Below are 19,791 nucleotides of genomic sequence, written 5' to 3'. Positions count from 1 at the left end.
ATATTATTCTTTTAATTATGTGGTTTTATTTCTTGAAAGCTGATACATAGATTTCCAACCATTTTTCAATCTTTGATTGATTAATTAATCGTATGACGCTTAAGTAAAATTTTCAGAATTGAGCCCCAGGATTTTTCACTAAGCATAGGTTAGTTAACAGCCTAAGGTAGAAAATAAAATACATAAACATTTTCAATATGATTTATTCGATCTCTCCCCTGGTAACTCGTCTGTCGTAACATTTTGTTATAAATAATTAATCTTTTGGCACAATATTTGGCTTGGTTCACCAAGAGTTACAGAAATTGATGCCGTCACGTCAGAATTCGGAAGCACGTAACTTCCAATTCAGGTTTCTGTACATTTTATTGACTTGCCCAGTTCCTATAAAAAGAAACCATTCGTTTTGCTTACCAATGGTAGATTCTTGACATTAGCCTCCTAGAACAAACGTCAAAACTTACCGTTCGTAAGCAGAACGAATCGTAAGTAGTAGCAAATAAAAATAAATTGTTTAGTTTTTAACGTAATACGGGCGCTATATCTCACTTGTACCTACATTAATCGTTCTAGACTGTGTCCAAACGCACCAGCAAAACATAAATTGTTACACTTTACAATCAGACAACCTTTTTACATTTACAATATTTACGTGCCGTTAGCCATTCGAGGAGGGCTCCAAAAACTAATTCCTGAGATTTGACATAGACAAGTAAGAGTAAAAACTACAAACACAACACGATGTTTACTCTATGGATTCAAAACAGTTATTAATTTTACTCATTTAATTTATTTAATACATTAATAGGCAATGTACAGATTTTGTCAGTTAAAAGATTTATGTCCATAGTATAAAAACATAGTCTTTCAATACCCAAAGACTCGTTTTTGGAGACCTAACACTCCAACATGGCGAAAACGACACAACCTTCTAATATCTTCACGAACACAACAATTTATTGTTTGTAACAATATTATAATAATTTTCAGCCTACTTCTAGGCAAAATAAATTTCTCTAAACATTTTCGTTAGCTTACAGATTATTCTAAGCATTGTACGACAACATTATTGTCAATTTTACACCTACAGAAACAGTCTACTTATTTATAAGTTCTTTCCAATAGGTACTTAAAATTTTGAATCTGTAAGCTAACGTCTAAAATTTTCGAATCAAGAAATCTAACCGCCATTTTGAATGATGTGTCAAAAAGTCTTTCAATTACACGTCAAAATTCCGTTCAGATTTCTTGAGACAAGATACCAATTACATTTTCTAATAAACCGAAGAAATTATAAGAATTCAGTCGCTCCATTATAAAAACAACAATTGTTTTAAACACGTTTTATATAAGCGAACATTTGTGTTCTCGCTGTATTGATGGCAGTGTGGTTTTCGTCGTAACAAAGTTTTATCATTTGAGCGCTAGGTACCTACATGTGGCGGTTCTCTCTGAACTTAATGAAAATTGAGATTTCAAGATTTTCTTCAGAAGTTTGAGGCTGTCGGATTTCTATTAAGTGTGCCCAATAGAAATAGCAGTTCTGTTACTTATTGCTCAGTATGTCGTTCGTCAAATCTGCAATTAACGTAAAATGTCTTTTGACAATCAAAAGCTAGGTCATTGTGATGTCGCGGCGATGTCACTACTCGGGTACACTCGATCCCCTAGGGAACTGTTCGTTCAACTAGTAATATCCTCAATTACAACTACACTATAATACTTAATTGCTTTATTAATTATTGCTTTATATTTTTGGTCTGTCAAATCCTTGGCGAGTGAATCGTGTAAAATTGTATATCGTGTATGTGTGCTCACTGTGTGCTTACTTTCAGTACATTACAACAGCTAAAGTAGAAAACAAACGAAGCGTCGATTAACTGATTACTACAGCAGCGAAACTATGAGTAAAAATAGTTCTAAAAAGTATACTAGTACCTACTAACGGGGTAGCCGTCGATGTTAACTATTAAAAGGCCTTCGATAGGATTCGTCCTGAGATCACGTTCTTAAAGATTAAGTACAAACTATTATTGCATGTTTAGAATTGCACTGTTACGATTTCGATCAAAAAGTATCGATAAAAGTAGTCTTTACACTGGTTAGTATTGTCCTGTGGAGAAGCACCTTGGGGCGGAGCGGTCAGGCCGGCGGCAGGCGCGGCGGCGGCGTCAGTCACGTGGGGAACACCCACCCCGGCACCGGAGGTCACGCGTCCGGCACGCCGTGGATGTGGTGCTGGTAGTTGTGGTTCAGCTTGTTCGCGAACTCGTGCATGATGTCCCGGAAGATCACCGAGTCCAGGTTCTCGCCCAGGATGTACAGGAGGTACCAGTCGCCCATCTTGCTGCGGCGCACGATGGTGTCGACGTTGTCGCGCCGCACCAGCCGGAACCGCATCCGCATCATGTACACGCGCATGCGCGGCGAGAAGATGATCACCAGCCGGTACACGAGCGTGACGAACGTGAGGATGCCGAGGATGACGAACCAGAACCACAGGAACACGTAGATCTTCTCGTTGACCACGTTGAGCGGCAGGATGCAGAGCGCGTCGTGCCGCTCCACCTCGCCCGACGACCCGAACTTGTTGAACAGTGTGCACTTCACCATCCTGGAATGCACACGTCAAATATTAAACTATGTGCAACTCAGATATATTAATTGATACATGTTAAACGTTATAGAATAAAATAAAATCACGTATTCATTGCGGAGTCCATATTCTACGACTTCTAATTAGTTACGCTTTTTCACAAAAGTTTATCAGAGCAACCCATTACATTAAACTGTTCCTAATAAATAAGCTAATCATACATTACCTTGGAAATATATAAATCATGGGGTCGATGCGATCCTCCTGGTCGGACTCCATGTAGGCGATCACGTCCAGCCCGAAGGTGAGGAACTCTCCGTCGAAGAACCGGTTCATCAGGAACATTTGCCCTGGAACATGATGACATGTTTCAATTAATAATTATTTTTCAATAATGAAATGAAGGAAAACCGTGGTTTTAATTTATGCTAAAACAGCTTAAGTTCCAGCAGTTTTCTTTGGTTTTCGGATCGGACGAAATCGGATGAAAATTATGTTTCATACAAGCAAAATTTCAATACTAGGTACGTATCAATATCAATTTTCGTCCAACAATTTTTCCGTAAGTCAAAAAACAGACATAGAGGAAGCGTACTTTCAATTTTTTAATAATGTTAAGGATTCTAACGTGTGATTCGAAAATAAATACGTTTTTTCAAAAACTTAGGCTGTTCTATATCCCATTTATATTCTGAGCGATACCCAAAAACAGTTGACGCGCCGTGTTTTTTATTTTATTGCATAGTTTGGGTAGAGGTCAACAGTCGGGCATAAACCCAGTGTGCTGTAAACCTTAGTTTATGCCCCTTTTAATTCAATATGTTATGATTTACAATCGGCGCGGTAGACCCTGCGGCGTTGTGTAGAAAAATGGCAGAAGATTTATTAACATCAATATTTTTTGTGTAATTTATTTCACGGGAATTAAAACAGATTGACAATGGGAGACAGCAACATTTTGAGCAATTAGCGAACCACAAGAATATGCAAGAGATGACATATTTGTCACAAAGAACGTCCTAAGCTGGTGGATAAGTTGAGGTCTTTAGAGTCTGACATAATAGCCGGTTGACTGTCATTCGGATATTACTTATCATAGTAAATTCTAAGATGTTAAAGAAAGAAGATTTCTGAGAGAAACCATTAGTAGAAATCAAACAGAGGACGTTAAAGATTTTCTTGTTTTACTTGGTGTTGTCACGAGTCTCCCAAAAAAAATGACGCATAAATAAAGAGTGAGGTTCTTAACCATATAAATGAACCTTCTAGGGTACACCTGTCGTTGAGGGCGGTTGGTTCACGATTCAGATCGTGCGCGCGACAGATGTGCGTCTGATATATCAGTTAGGACATGTTTAGGTCCCGCGGGCCACGGAACACGCGATTTTGATAAAAAATTTGACGTTTTCCCAGACTATATTGCGTAAGGATGGTGATTGGTATGTGTGAACGTGATTGTGTCTTATTGAATTTCTGGATCAGCTTACAGAAGACAAGATAATTGACGATGATTATTTATTTTATAAAATAAATACTTTTTAAAATTCTTTTAAATGTATTTTTTTTTATAAAAATGAAATAATCATCGATCTTTTAACAAGTATTTTATAGTGGCAGATTTACACAACGCACCACAGCGATGTCGCTCGGTTTTCTGCTCGGGAAATCCGCCAATTAAAAACGCTGTAATTGTCTTCACACCACACCATAGGTATTAGGTGTCCATCATTAAGGATAATATTGGGCATAGTCCTTGTATTTATCCCATAAAGTGCGTGCAAGAATTCGCTGATTTGGTGGCCCATCGGTAGCAAGATCGCGCGCACAGCATTATTTCCCTGGCGGCCTACTTAGATTTTGTTGTTGGAAACGCGACAGGAAGCGAAACTATATTGCCATACATGAGTTTAGAATTACAATCGACTGATACAAAAGTTGTGTTTCCTGGCAATTTTTAATGAGATTTTGTAATATCATCTACACCACATTGCAAATAGAGGCTACCTATGGAAAAAAGTGTAGATTTTCTCCAAGTAATATAAATAGGACAGAAAACTCGAAAATGGTTGCGAGTTAGGTACGTGATGTTCTTTGTCGCAGAATGAAGTCAATCAATTTCTTTTATGTTTAGTTGTTGATAACAAGGAGCTACAGGCTTCAAAAGCTTTCACCACAAAAATATTGACAAGTTTTTAGAATGCCAAATATAATTTAACTTAACGCTAATTTAGCAATCTGAAGTGTTTTTCTCCGATCAGAGGAAAATTATGATCGAGATAACGCAGACTTCACTTGACAGTTTTCTAAAAACCTTTTTTCATTCAAAAGAAGCCTAATGTTTAGATACATTTTCCCTAAAATGTTTTATGATTGGTTTTCATTTTTTGTAAGTATTCTAAATTGAGCTAGACATTGAATGAAGTCAGGTTACATAAAAATGATACTGAGTGATCTTTTTGTAAATAGGAATAGGTTTTTTTTTTAAAGCAGTCTAGTGGAAGCAATCTGAATAAAGTAAAAAGAAGAAACAATTTATATCAACATTTCTAGCATTATGAACAAACAAATTGGCTGGATGGCGTAGTTCCTACGGGACTTGGGGGAAACCACAGTCATAAATAAACTAGCTATTTAAAAACTCACCTATAACATTGACAAGAGCAAGCCCCTCGCACAGATAGTACCGGTAGGCCCACCAGTTGTGGTACCTCAAGTTCTCCCACAGGTAGTCGAGGATCAGCTTCTTCTTCGTCTTCTTCTCGATCTCGGTGCACACCCCCACGTCCAGGTCCATCATCAGGGCCCGGATCTTGCCCCCCTCCCAGGACTTCCACAGCCAACGGGGCGCGTAGAATAGCATTGCCTGGAACAAAAGTTGTGGGCTTTGAGAATTGGTTTTAGAGGTAGGAAAAAAGAATCAGGTATTTTTTTTTGGGTTTCTTTTATGAACATCGCTATAAAAAGGGGGATTTTGCAAAATGATATAGATAGACAAACTAAATTCCCCATTTTAATCTTATTTAGGTACCTAAATAAATTTAAAATGCAGCACATTTTTGAACTTAAGTATAATTATGACATGATGTCAAACCGCTTGATTTTTCAGTTATTTATCTATCTATCATCATCATCATCATCTCAGCCGTAGGACGTCCACTGAACATAGGCCTCCTCCTTAGATCTCCACAGATACCGGTTGGAGGCGACCAGCATCCAGCGTCTATTTATCTATTAACTCCATGAAAGTAAAAACCATCATAAAGCAACCACCTAAGCTCGTTTCCAATTTTAATAGTTTGTCTCCAAAACAGCCACTTGAACCAGCCAAACAGCACTAAACACTAACAGACCAATTTCAATAATATTAGAAATACCCAACTTATAGAAACATCACATTTAGGACCATTCAAATGTTTACAGTCAACTTAATTAACTTTTGCACAATACATTTTCAACTTTATGATTAAGGTTTAATGTTTAAAATTTGAAGTTTTGGAAGGTTATAAGGGGTGAGTCACAATGAGAGCAATCTCGGGATTTGAGCAATAAAAGTATGTATGAAATGTTCTGAAGTGGCAGACGTTCGGTTAGCATTATTGCAACCTGTATTACGATGTATATGTTTACTGCTATTGCCGGTATATAAGTGCAATTGCTAAAATACACATGGGAAGCTAGAGACAGGGCTGGCAAAAATGTCTTAGGTATTTTCGTTCAGAACCTAAGAGAAAATATTATTTAGAAATTCGCAGGGTTGATGAACATTATTTGGGCGATGTTTCAAGAAAAAACAGTCTAATCATGCATCCACCTGCACCTTTTAGAGGCTGGTCTTATGAGTATTCCTTAATGAAAAATTGCTGCGGAGCTATTGTCATCTAAACATGAATCCACGAATAGGTTGGTTGGTACCTGTCCTGACTCACTGATTCATGTGAGTAGACCAACTTAAATAAGATTATTGTCAAATGCCAATGGAATTAAGCCTTTTATGTTCAAATGAACTACCTACTTACTAGAACATCATTTATTGGTGCGTAAATTATCACCAGGCTCTGGAAACCGCAGGAAAATTCAGAAATGCTTCCTGTAGTCATAATTCATGACATCAAAAACCTATCCCCCAACTTATATCAATAACTTTCAATCGCCAACCCTGTCCATACGTCATAAATTCATCTGGCTAGACACTATCATAAATGGTTTATAGCTATCAGATATTATACCTTTCGGCAGGCACGGCTGCGCAAACTGACAGACATCATAATACTAATGGCTTTATATAAATAACTGATTGGCGTTTGTGGGTCGCGCCGCTAGGTGGCGCTGTATTTGTGTATTGCAGATTCAGCTGCATTTGTGTCACGTAACCTGTAAATTCGTGTTTCGATAGTAGTACATGGTTTGGAAGGCGTTTTGGTTTTTTATTTATTCAGGGGGTTTTTTTAGGAATTGGTAATTGTGATATGGTATCTCGATGCGTGGTATGGAAGTCAAGATAGCATATAAGTAAATGGTTAAAAAGTAAACTAACTAGTATAGAATAAGAATCCGTATTTGCCAATAAAATTGGTCATTGCTATCTACGAAAATCTGTGATGGCCGATGTGTAACAAAATAGTTCTTGCATTGCCACTTTTTTGAATACGCTTTCCCAATCTTATCTTGAACGGAAGATAAACTATTGAAAAAATAAAAAAAATCTACCATTTAATTCCCAAATTTATGTATGAGAACTGAAACAATTATTTTCCGCCCACCAACTTTAGCTACTATTTCTCTCAAATGCGTTCACATCATTCCCTTAAAGCACATATTTACTATTCTAAAACAATCAGATCACCCAATACCATGGCATTATAGGCCTACAAACTTGTGAACTCCCAGTGCATAATGCAGCTGACTGCAGCGATGCACGTAGCTCGTAAATTGTGTGTGTTCGATGCGCAGCCCGCGGTATTATCAATTCAATGCATACTAGGTACCAAAATAAGTGTGGTTTTCATCATTTACGTACGAGTGTTATTTGCTTTTTCTGCGTGGTAAGTTTTTTATACTTTAGGTAAATGAAAAAAGTATGTTAAATATTCTTATATTTCTTACTTTTCCTCGTAGGTACTACAACTTAGGATACATTGAAACTCGAAACTTACTTAGGTATCGATACAAAGATACTGATCTGTCCATCTCCTAATCTTCTTACAATGCTCACAAAAACGTTAATCACCAACTATGCGGTAAGTTACCTGATTACATTTATTTACAAAATTACATAATTATCATACAACATTTAAGCCACATTTCAATATGAATTATGTAGATTTTTACTGATGTAACTTTAATCTATCCTAATTAAAGAATTTCTATTTCCTATCCATATCTACTTTTCGAGCAAAACCATGACAAAATAAATCCTTGCTATCGTAACAACAATACTTCTATCCGGCAGCCATCCGGTTTATTTACGTTACACAGCGACACCGCGAGTGTGTTTACGACGTACCGATTGACCGGCCATACGTTTCTGCGAGTCGTGAACCGCCGCAGTGTCCCCAACTTTAGTGCTGTTATTAATAGCCAAGCCGATTCATGCGGGTTAATTGAAAATCTAGTGTTTTCGCAGTTATTGGTTGTGATGCTCGTTTTTGGTGGGAAAATAAGAGAGTTGTTTTAAGATTCTGAATTATGAATGCATGTCTATAACATTCTTAAAGATCAAGCTTAAAGAAAAATCTGAATGTGTGAGGTGAGTAGGTAATTCCTTGCTAAAACAGCTCTATTTTGACACGGCCATTGGCTTGATAGCATAATAGGCCATTTACATAGTCAATATCCATCAATTTCATTGATAAAAATAAAATACTCCGTGCCCACCATTTATAAATTACGATATATTATTTTCACACTCAAGTGTGCGTTGCTCATTATGCGTGTACCTCCTTAGTACGGAGGCCCCAGCATTCATTCAACCATGTAACATTTATATAGCACAAACGTAATACGACTAAGAACGTTTAAACAAAAAAGATGTAACCAAATCTCCCAATAGCTTTCAATGCTCCGAAAAACTTATCGAACTTGACACACCATTAGACCAGACAGGCTTTTCTTAAAAATATTTGCAGGAATAAAAGCTGTTGGCAAGCCTTAAAAAATCTCTAAACAGCCAGTAAGTTTGGTGAGTGTTGCCAGTTTTTCTGTAGGTCTGGTCAGCCACAACAGCTGTTAGTCCGCAACTACTAGATTAATCGCCCGGCTGCACTTGCGTGAGCATTCCAAGGTTTACCAAGTTCAGTCCGTAAAACGGGCAAATGCCGGCTGTTTTAGCAGTAAAATACTGGCCGAATAACGTGTTTTTAAATGATGTTATTTTGTAGAAGGCATGTTATATGTGTGCGGGGTCTAATCGTTCGCATATAACATTTGAAAATTATGTTTCTATTTCGCTCTTCATAATGGAGTGAAAATGTGCACTCCATTAATTTAATTTCAATTATTACGCAAGAAAGAATTGCAAAAGCTCTTAATATTTGAAATGCAATAGTATGCAAAACTAATTACTTAGATCGCCCTTTTAAGAATTAAACATTGATACGTTAATTGATTTTCTATTAAAATGTTACAAATACTTAACAGATCATATTATTTAAATGTCTAATCTTCTGCCATATTAACTTAAACACATACTATATGAGAAACCTACTAACCCAACACATTTTACCCAACAAAAGCTATTTTAAATGTGCGACCTTCTTTGGCGACGTGAATAGACAACTGGAGCATAGAGTAGCAAGCGAGCAAGGAGGTTGCTATCTGTACAGTCGAGCGCTCTCTGCGATCAGCTGTGAACCGATTATCACATACTTGTTGCTTGTGGGGAACTTTGTTGGTTTTAGCTTACTAAATGATAAAGTAGCTATTGCTGTGTGTGATTATAAGTTTTCTATTTTGTTAATAGCTACAGTTTTAACCAAAAGTTCATCATTTGCAAAGTATTTTCCCAACTTTATTGGGGCCGGCTCCCAGTATAACCAAATGCAGCTGAATACCAGTACTTCACATAGAGAGACATTAGTGGTTAGTGATTTTAACTAAACTTTTAATTGAAAAAAAAAATTGTTAAGCAGTCGGGGAGTTTGCAATTCTGGAACACCTAGGATTTAGAAAAGAACACACTAGAATGGATTTTAATACCTAAACAAGAGTCAGATCCTCTCTTACCTATACATCACCCAGACCTTAAATAACTTCCCATTCCTTAGACAATACAATACACTTATTAGCTTTCCCGAAAATAAACAGATGTATATTAATACCCCTCGACATATTTAATTCCACGCCACGCCGGCGCAACATCAAGACACACGGCCGTAACTATCACACTGGCTATAGCACTTCATAATTAGCTAGTGTTACAATAGATTACAAGGCGTGCCGACAGATAGGTCCAAGATCGCCACTGACTCACTTGGCACTCGACAACGGTCATCGTCGCAGCAGTGTCTATGCCACGAGAGGAGAGCGATTTACTTTATCTATGGTTGTTGTTTCTATTATTATTTTTTTGTTCAATTAATTGTTTTGTTTTATTTAAGTAGGATTTATTTTTATGTATGCTGTGTTCATCTGCAGAAAACTGACTGTCACACACTATTATTCCTTGTGCAGCGTTGACATTGTTGATAAACCAAATTAATAGATGCAAGTATAAAGTTAAAGGGTATTTAGTTAAAATGGCGTTTTAATTTGACATTGCTTTGTTTTTCAGTAGGTAATGGTAATTAGTACTAATTAACATTAGCGTTGATTAACCTTTGTTTATTTATAATATTAACTCGTAATTACGTTTTATCATTGCTTATTGATAAAAATACAATTAAATAACACTGGAAAATAAATAATGTATTGATTATATTTAGAAACTTTCCGGACTTAATTTACATTGTGTGAATTTGTGTCATAAAAAGTACTTATACGTGAACGGAAAACCAAAAACCACCAAATGTTACGTTTGTAACATAAACATGCCAAGCAGAAATGTATATAAATTATTACAAACAAAATACTAACACAACGGATACACCAATAATTAAGAATTTAAAACAATTACTTGTTATAAATTATTACAAAAACAAACAATAGAGCGATTGGACGACATGCCAAATTGTTCCCGCCAAAACGTTATGCCTTGCCGCCATTTCTAATGCGCGGGAAACCGTCATGGCGGGCGTGACTTTTTCACGGCCACGAGTGAACCACGAGTGAAATATGGAAACCATTAATGACAGCAACACTGGTTTCATTTGTTAGACTGTTAAACGTGTTATTTTTGAGTTTCAGAAACTAAAACTGCATCGGTTAATTGCTGCACGCCTTAATTAACTGCTCGCACAACCTTGACAGTTAATATTTTGAGCAGTACATATTTGTTTTTGAAATGGATGTCGTGGTGGCTTAGTGGGTAAAGAACCAACTTCTCAAGTACGCGTGTGGCTTTCGAATTCATGTCAGGTAAGTACCAATACAACTTGTCTAAGTTTGTATGTACTTTCTAAGTATAATATCTTATAATTTTTGTAATATCTTAAGGCTGTTATTTCAATATCTTGAGGCAGTCGTTTCAGCAGAAACCAGGTAACTGGGTTGATGAGGTCAGATAGGCAGTCGCTCCTTGTAAGTATAGCACTGGTACTGGTGGTTAGGCCGGAGGCCGACCCCAACAAAGTTGGGAGAAGGCTAGGCAAATCATTACTTGTTTTTGAAACGTAAATAATTTAGAGACGCGCCGCCATTTAAACTGCTTTGGTACTTACGTTTCGGGATCAGTAAAGATTTATCGCTTCATTTCTTTCGAATATAAAAAAATGCTTTGATTGTTAAGTAGGATATTTAGGATTATTAACGCAGTTCATAAATTATATTTATTAGGTTTTCAGCGTGTTGTGAGATTGTTTATGGACAAAAAATTAATATATAGGCCCATTTATTATTGATATACCTACCTACATTATGTCATCCCACTTAGTTTTGTAAACAGAATAAAGATTTAGTTTTATAAACATTTATTATTATGTATTATAAAAATAATTTTGCCGGAGAATCTGATTTTTTTTTCTGCCAATGTTAATAATATAATTAGATAGCATTTAATTTTACCAATTTCCATGTTCGAAATTAACTATTATAGTCCTTAATTACAAAATTAGTTTGAAAGTAAGTACTCATTAATGTATTAACCACAGATTAAACAAACGCGCACACGTCAAATTCTAAATACATTTCGGATGCATCGATCATCGCGTTCGGATACATGCAGCTATCGCGGAACGACACGCGTGATTTATGCCACTGGCTGTATGCGTCCAGCGTCCAGTTGTCTTTGCTCTCCGCATTGACAGCGCGGGAAAAATACCATATGATTGAATGACATGACGCTATTTTGATTGAAAATATCGGAAAAGTATTTTATTGCGTAGGACTGTGATTTTTTTTGAAAATACCCGTTGACACTTCATTTTACTGCTAGCTTGGAGCCACAACTTCAATCGCCTGGATAAAAAGTAGGTACCTTACATCTGGCTGCAGGACAGCACCGATCTCTGTGTACCAAATTTCATCACACCTTTAGCCGTTTTAGCGCTATTGAGTAACACAGCGACTATAACATTTAATACCTAATATTAATAAGAATTTTGATGATGCGATTCCATATTGAAATACCTAGTCATAACATCCTAAAGATCTAGGTATAGTGTTAGTGTGTAGCTAAGCGCATGCGCCGTTTCTCACAAACACGTTAGTAACAAACAATAACTGTTTACAGCTTCATTAGAATTCCCCTTTATTTGTTACTTCTCTACAATGTTTCGCAAATAAGTCTAATTACTAAGGAGTTATATGTGGCTATGCATGAGTATTTGGATACCTACGAGTATTGGATACTTGTTAAGACGGACATATCCTTAAAGCTTTTTCCTAAAGCTTAATTTTATGCTCTATTTCCTACAAATTATCAATCTACCTATTAAAATATCGATCTATTTACGACGCACGTCAGTTGAATATTTTTCTTTTTTTAATGTACTCACTAAAACTTCATCGATGAAAAGCACAGATGTGTTCTACAGAAAACGGTATGACCAACTTAAAATGACGTTACAAAACCCCGCACGCGTCAATAAACTACCGTACAATATACGAGGAAAGAAAACACACGCACAGGAAAAGAACATAATGAAAACAAACAAAAAAACTGGACTGACTCTGTTCCCATCAGAATATCACGCAAAAAATAAATATCAGGTACTTTCTTACTTCTTAAAACACGTATAATATTTTAAATCACGACCCACGTTCTGCGGTTTAATCATCAATATGTAAAACAATGTTTGAAAAGTTAACACAAACACACAAACGTATTTTTATCGTAATTGCAAACAATCTGACAATAATATAATGTAAACAATAAAAGCGAGCGTTTGGCGTGAACAGTGAAATCGAATGCACTGGGTGAGTGTTTCATAATATATATGTTTCCTCGTAAGTATTCATAAAGATGTGATTGAGATGGATAATCAATTGTTTTGATTTGGATATTATTAATACCAAAATCAGAATGATAGTGTTCATGAATTCATAAATGAAATATTCGCTAAGTATTTGATGTCTGCCCAGCTTTTAGCTGTGTCCTTGTTGACTACTTCAGAGCTGTAAAACGGTAGAGGCGACTGCGACAAAACATGTCTCGAAACCATTTTCTGTCACCACCAACTTTCACTTAAAAAACTCTTATCCAAATCGATTTATCCGTTTAAGACCAGCAAGTTACAGTTACAGGAAGACAAGGGCAGACAAATAGAGCGGTCAAACTTATTACAACCGTTTTCCTCGGGGGTTAAAAACAGCATGTATGAGATACGAATATTAGAAAGGTAGACATCGATAGTGGGGACGATAAGCCCCCCTGAATAATAGCTGCCCAAACCTCTGAATAGTGTAAAGGCCTACGACAACACTGAAAGCTTTTATACGGATGGGTAATAGAGAGTTTGTAGGTATAATGTGTATGTAGGTATTCAAATAGGACTTAAAGAAATGGTCAGCAATTCACTATATCGTGTGTAATGTAGTGGAGTCAGCAGATTCACTTACTATCAACTTGCAAGGCTTCGATGCTGCACGGAACCTATCAATTGTATAGTTTATTGTTTTCTTTACTTTTCAAATGAATCAATGATGTTAATTTTGTTTTCACAATTCAAGTCATTTAATCAATTTAGGCCAAAGATCGAGCATCATTTTGAATGTCAAAATAATCTAAGGACAGCTCCATTCATTCATAGACATACCATTTCCTGGCAACGCATTTTCTACACTTTAAATGGTAAAAAACTCAGCCATTCCTTCTCTTTTTTTCGTTTTTGCGTGTCTAAAAAAAGGTTTTGTTTGTCTCCATAATAAAGTCCAAAATATTTCCAGGTACTCACGTGCTCATCAAAAATTAAATTAAAGCCCAAAAGCTTCACAATAAGTGAATATCGAATACGTATTCACAACGACAATGATTCCGCGCCATTTATGACGGTCAACAGAGAGAAATAATTTATAGTGCGTTGCCAACGAGCGTTATAATTTATGAACTGCAGCTAACCACACGCATGATTGCGCTCAATGGGAGTTACTGCTGTGAATTCAATGTTACTGCATGAGGATTCGAAAGAACTGTGACCCTGGTGTATCAAGGGCTCCAGAAGGACGTTGGGTTTTAGTCAGTAAGACTGACACAACTTCACGCTGCATTCACAGCGGGAGGGGTACTTTGATGATTTCTAACCGAAAACAAGAGGTATGGGAATCGTCACTTTGCAGTAAGTTAATGGAGACCATGGATTGAGTTAAAGACTTCGAGTGATTTTAGCTAAGCGACCATTTTTGAATATCAAACACTTGGAGTAGAAACGATGCAAAACGAAAAAATGGGTCTAAGGAGAGCGTTATTCTGCAGATTTTTTTTATAATGGTAAATTTTTCAACACTTACTTAATGAATATATTGTAATCGAATCCCTAATTAAACAGGTCCCATAAAACCCAAACAGTACTTGTATCACACGCAACTTCATACCATTAGCGCATCATAAATATGCAGTAACCGCCACAGTGACTAGAACCCAATTATTTTGCTACATTATCGTGATTCTCGCCAAACCTCGCCCAATTGGCAACTATATAGTCCATATTTTAGCCGCCCATGACCCCGGTATTGGGATCCAAAGCCCAGGGGAGCAGGTTCTAATCCGGGTAGTGCTCATGCATTATGAGAAGTAGCCAGACAAGGTTCAGTACATTAAAAGCGTGTTATCTGGTATAATAAACAGATGGTTCGATTGGTTTCTAGTGCTTTTAGTATTGTTTTAGTTCGGCGTGAGATTATTTTAATCGTTACATTTGTGAATATTGATTTTCGTTAATTTTTTAGCGTAAATAGGAAGTTTGTATTCAAAGCAATAGTGGTAATTCTGTAATTTAACGTTTTAAGTTTAATACGTTTCTAAACGATATGTGGCAGACATTTCTATTAAGTTTCGATATCCGATCACAGATTCCACAAAAATTAAATAAATAGAAAATTGTTTACAATTGCTTATATTTAAATCATGCGAGAACTATTCGGCACCCCGGCTAGGTCTTAAAACTACAAATTAGCCCAGATAATCTGCCAAACACGTGAGACCCGTATTTTAATTAAAATGATAAAATGTACAGCTCTAAGACACGACGGAGGCATGAGACGTGACCCCACATAATACGACAGTAGGGTCTTGATAAGCCTGAGGGCCCTCAAATACTTAAGGTGCTATGTTATACATAGCTATAACTTCAAAAATATTTAGTAAATGCATAAAAATATGCGTAAAAAATACGCTAATTTTTTCTTTAGCTTGCTTTAACTTACTTATAGAAGAGTAGCCAAAAGGCCGAAAGTATGATAGCCAGTCTTACAAAGGGGTATCGGGTTGCCCGGGAGGTCAGATAATAATGGCGTCCACGGCCGATTTTGGCCACGGCGGCTGCTCTCATTTAAGGAGATTAGCCAGCTGCGCAGGACATATTATAGTGCACGAGCATTTGCGCAGACACAGGTGCACTCCTAATTCCTTCACTCTCATAACCCGATGGGACGGCAATCCGACACGACCGGAAAGAGATCAGGCGCAAGACCGACATTTACGTGCTCTCCGATGCACGGGTGAATCAATCACCAACTTCCAGACTACGGGCTGCTTTGTGAAAGTTCACTAAAACCCACTAGGCGATTTCGGCCCGACCCGGGAATCGAACCCGAGACCTCGAGAACTGCAGCCGCGCTTGCGACCACTAGACCAACGAAGCAGTCAGTCAGTCCAGGGAGGTCAGATAGTCAGCCGCTAAATGTAAAACACAAGTATCTACATCAAGCAAACTGTGCAGTACTATACAGCAAGAAAAACACCTGTCTATGCCTGTTACCTTGACCTTTCCAAGGCTTTTGACCTGGTATCGTATAATGTCTTATGGGAAAAGCTGAGGAACGAAACCAGCCTACCGTCAGAGGTGATAGGTATTTTTAGGTATTGGTACGAAAACCAGCGAAATCGTGTCAGGTGGGCCGAATCACTTTCGAGCGAGTACAGGCTGGAATGCGGGGTGAGACAGGGTGGTTTGACCTCACCAGCGCTCTTCAACCTGTACATGAATAATCTGATTGAGGGCCTCAGTAGTACTGGCATCGGATGTCATATAGACGGTATTTGTGTAAATAACATAAGTTATGCGGATGACATGGTGCTGCTGAGTCCCTCAATCAGAGCTCTGAGGAAGTTGATTGGTATGTGTGAGTCCTATGCTGAGACTCATGGGCTCAAATACAATGCACTAAAGAGCGAGTTCATGGTTTTTAAGACCAGTAGTAATAATTACTCTGATGTGCCACCAGTTTTGCTATGTGGTACTCCACTGAACAGAGCTACTAAGGTCAAGTATTTGGGCCACTGGGTCTCGGAAGACCTGAAAGACAACCTAGATATCGAGCGGGAGCGCAGGTCGCTTGCTGTCCGATGTAATATGTTGGCCCGCAGGTTTGCACGGTGTACTACTCATGTTAAGGTCACGCTTTTTAAAGCATTCTGTCAATCCTTTTACACGTGCAGCCTGTGGGTTGACTTTACGCAGAGGGCATATAGCGACTTGCGTATTCAATATAATAATGCGTTCCGGGTGCTAGTGGGGCTGCCGCGTTTTTGTAGCGCATCCGGCATGTTTGCCGATGCGCATGTGGACAGTTTTTCCACAATAATTCGTAAAAGATGCGCCTCCTTATTGCGCCGTGTACGCGACAGCCCCAACATCATTCTCAGGACGATGGCTGACCGGTGGGACTCTCCGATCCTGGGGCGGTGGATACGACTGCATGCAGTTAAGTAGCTAGCCCCCCAGGATAGCATTTTTCTTTATTTTATTTTCCTTTATTTTATATTATGTTGTATGTTTTATGTTTTATTATGTTGTATGTTTTGTGATTATGTTTTATTTTTTGTAAGATTGCATTGAATTGTATATGGAACTAATTTCCGAAATAAATGATTATTATCTTGTATGTCTCTACCAGACCTCGGGACTACAGAGTCCCGGATTTTTGGGAGGCGAACGTGGGGCCGAAGCCAACACGCTGAAGCCCTTTTGAGACAACTTTAATGAAATGGTGACACAAAACCGACGATTATCCCTGTATACACTATAGAAATGTACCCAAGGACAATCCCCGGTTCTGTGCTAAACTATTGCTAACTATGGATGAAAACTACTTGGGCTATTGTGATGGGATGCTAGTGGACTAGGAATGGGGGAACTACGGGAACTATGGCACCTGCCGATAACAATGTAATAAATACACGTAAAAATGGCAGGTGGAGACTCGCCAACTCACTTACTGGGCCCCCGGGAATCAGTCGCTAAATCGCAACAAGGGGGCAACAGGTACATGAGCGGCTGAAGGGTGAGGATACCTCGGTGGACTTTAAACGCAGATCACGCGCTCCCTGTGGGTCCAGCATCACCGGCCCACTCGCCACTTACCACGAGGCACCTACCCTCCGAGCGGGCTGCTAACCCTACTCTAGCGACTCCACTCTGACCGGCCGGTGAAGGCAAGCCAAGAGGCGGGAGACCTATCCCCCGTCATGCTTCACTCCGGCAAGCCGGAGATGGGGGACAGTATACTCTCCCTGGAGCACTCGGATATATAGCCCCGCGGGGTCGCTACTCCCCGTCATCCGCCTCAGATGCCCTGCGGGGCTGATTATTATTATTATTATTTGTTCGTCTCTAACCGACCACGTGACTACAGAGTCCCGGATTTTTGGAAGGCGAACGTGGGGCCGAAGCCAACACGCTGAAGCCCTTTTGAGACAACTTTAATGAAATGGTAACACAAAACCGACGATTATCCCTGTATACACTATAGAAATGTACCCAAGGACAATCCCCGGTTCTGTGCTAAACTATTGCTAACTATGGATAAAAACTACTTAGGCTATTGTGATGGGATGCTAATGGACTAGGAATGGGGAAACTACGGGAACTATGGCACCTGCCGATGACAATGTATTAAATACATGTTAAAATGGCAGGTGGAGACTCGCCAACTTACTTACTGGGCCCCCGGGAATCAGTCACTGAAAAGCAACAAGAGGGCAACAGGGACATGAGCGGCTGAGAAGGGTGAGGATACCTCGGCGGACTTTAAACGCAGATCACGCGCTCCCTGTGGGTCCAGCATCACCGGCCCACTCGCCACTTACCACGAGGCACCTACCCTCCGAGCAGGACTAACCTTGCTCTAGCGACTCCACTCTGACCGGCCGATGAAGGCAAGCCAAGAGGCGGGAGACCTATCCCCCGTCATGCTTCACTCCGGCAAGCCGGAGGTGGGGGACAGTATACTCTCCCTGGAGCACTCGGATATAGCCCCGCGGGGTCGCTACTCCCCGTCATCCGCCTCAGATGCCCTTTATTATTATTACATGCATCAAGCTATATTGGTCGACTCCAACATACTTGTCATAAGTGCCTATATCATGAAAATCTTAAGTATAGAAAACGTACACCTCGAACCTAACCTAGTGAATAAATATTTTCATTCATTTTCATTCATTCATAACATCTAACAGAAAACAAAACCCGATAGAACCTAACCTAAACTCGATTCTACCGACGCGAGCTTATCGAGAACATTCAAAAATCCCCAAATAGTGCACAAAACCTTCCATTCGAGTAAACACGCCATTATTTAGCTTAATAAAGTGAAAATTAGGTCGCCTCGAGTGGGGGGAGGGGGGGGGGGTAATGTCTGACGGGATGATAATCAACCGATATTAACGGCTACTCCAGTAGCTCTTACATTTTTATTCTGATGATCTGTTTAAGGGTGGGTTTCGGCGCTGCGACTTCGTTGGTTTTGCGAATTGTCCAGCAATTTTTTCGGAGGATATTTTTTTGGGTGAAGGTGATTTTTAATAGATTTGTGTTACATTTAAATAATTCAAATTTAACCAGTTATTTATTTTTTACAATACAGTTTTTGGCGTTCCAATAACCGAACAATATTTAACACTATTTACTTTGTATTAGTAACAAACATTCAAATAAATATGATATATTTATTAATCAGTCTGAATTTTGTTATCAAGCTTTTAAATACATTATCAGAAATAATTACACTTTTGTTGAGACTTCAGGTCTTACAACAGTCGCAGCGATGAAACAGCATGACGTTCGGTAGTCGGCGGCGACATTACCATGCTGTTGATATTTGCATACATTAGCCGCCCATTGGACCCACCCCTAATAAAAACATAGCTGCTTGCCAACTTACACAACCGACCCTCGGCTACCGATATTTAATGCCAACCTACAAGAATTTACAAACTTTTGTCTTTTGAGCTCTTTTCTTCAGTTACCTTTTTTTTTTTTTTAACGACGTAATCATCAAATGCCCCCCCGCTGTGGGTTAGCAGCGGTGAGGGAGTGTCAGACTCTTACTGACTAAAAGCCGTCGTGTTCCGTCGTAGGCCTTCTTATGTGCTAGAGCCGCGGTACCTCTTTCGAACAACCCGCAGCCCCTTATTCAGTTACCTAAGTTGATACTAGTTATATAAG

General features: G+C 38.6%; 1 protein-coding gene across 4 annotated transcripts in view; it reads right to left on the bottom strand.

Annotated features, from left to right (window-relative positions):
* Positions 1-187: 187 nt before the first annotated feature.
* Positions 188-19,791, bottom strand: part of LOC124645108 (innexin shaking-B) — a 71,241-nt gene continuing 51,637 nt past the window's right edge. For all 4 annotated transcript variants that reach the window (XM_047184865.1, XM_047184881.1, XM_047184874.1 and 1 more), the window contains 3 exons: positions 5,240-5,459; positions 2,823-2,946; positions 188-2,614 (listed from right to left, as the gene is read on the bottom strand). In XM_047184865.1, coding sequence (XP_047040821.1) covers positions 2,209-2,614; positions 2,823-2,946; positions 5,240-5,459 — 750 coding nt within the window. In that variant the 3' untranslated portion in view covers positions 188-2,208. The remainder of the gene's footprint in view (positions 2,615-2,822; positions 2,947-5,239; positions 5,460-19,791) is intronic.

Source organism: Helicoverpa zea, chromosome 2 (assembly GCF_022581195.2).
Source record: "Helicoverpa zea isolate HzStark_Cry1AcR chromosome 2, ilHelZeax1.1, whole genome shotgun sequence".
In the NCBI taxonomy this organism is placed as follows: Eukaryota; Metazoa; Arthropoda; class Insecta; order Lepidoptera; family Noctuidae; genus Helicoverpa; species Helicoverpa zea.
Note: the sequence above shows the minus strand (reverse complement) of the source record. Positions and strands in the feature narration are given on the sequence as shown.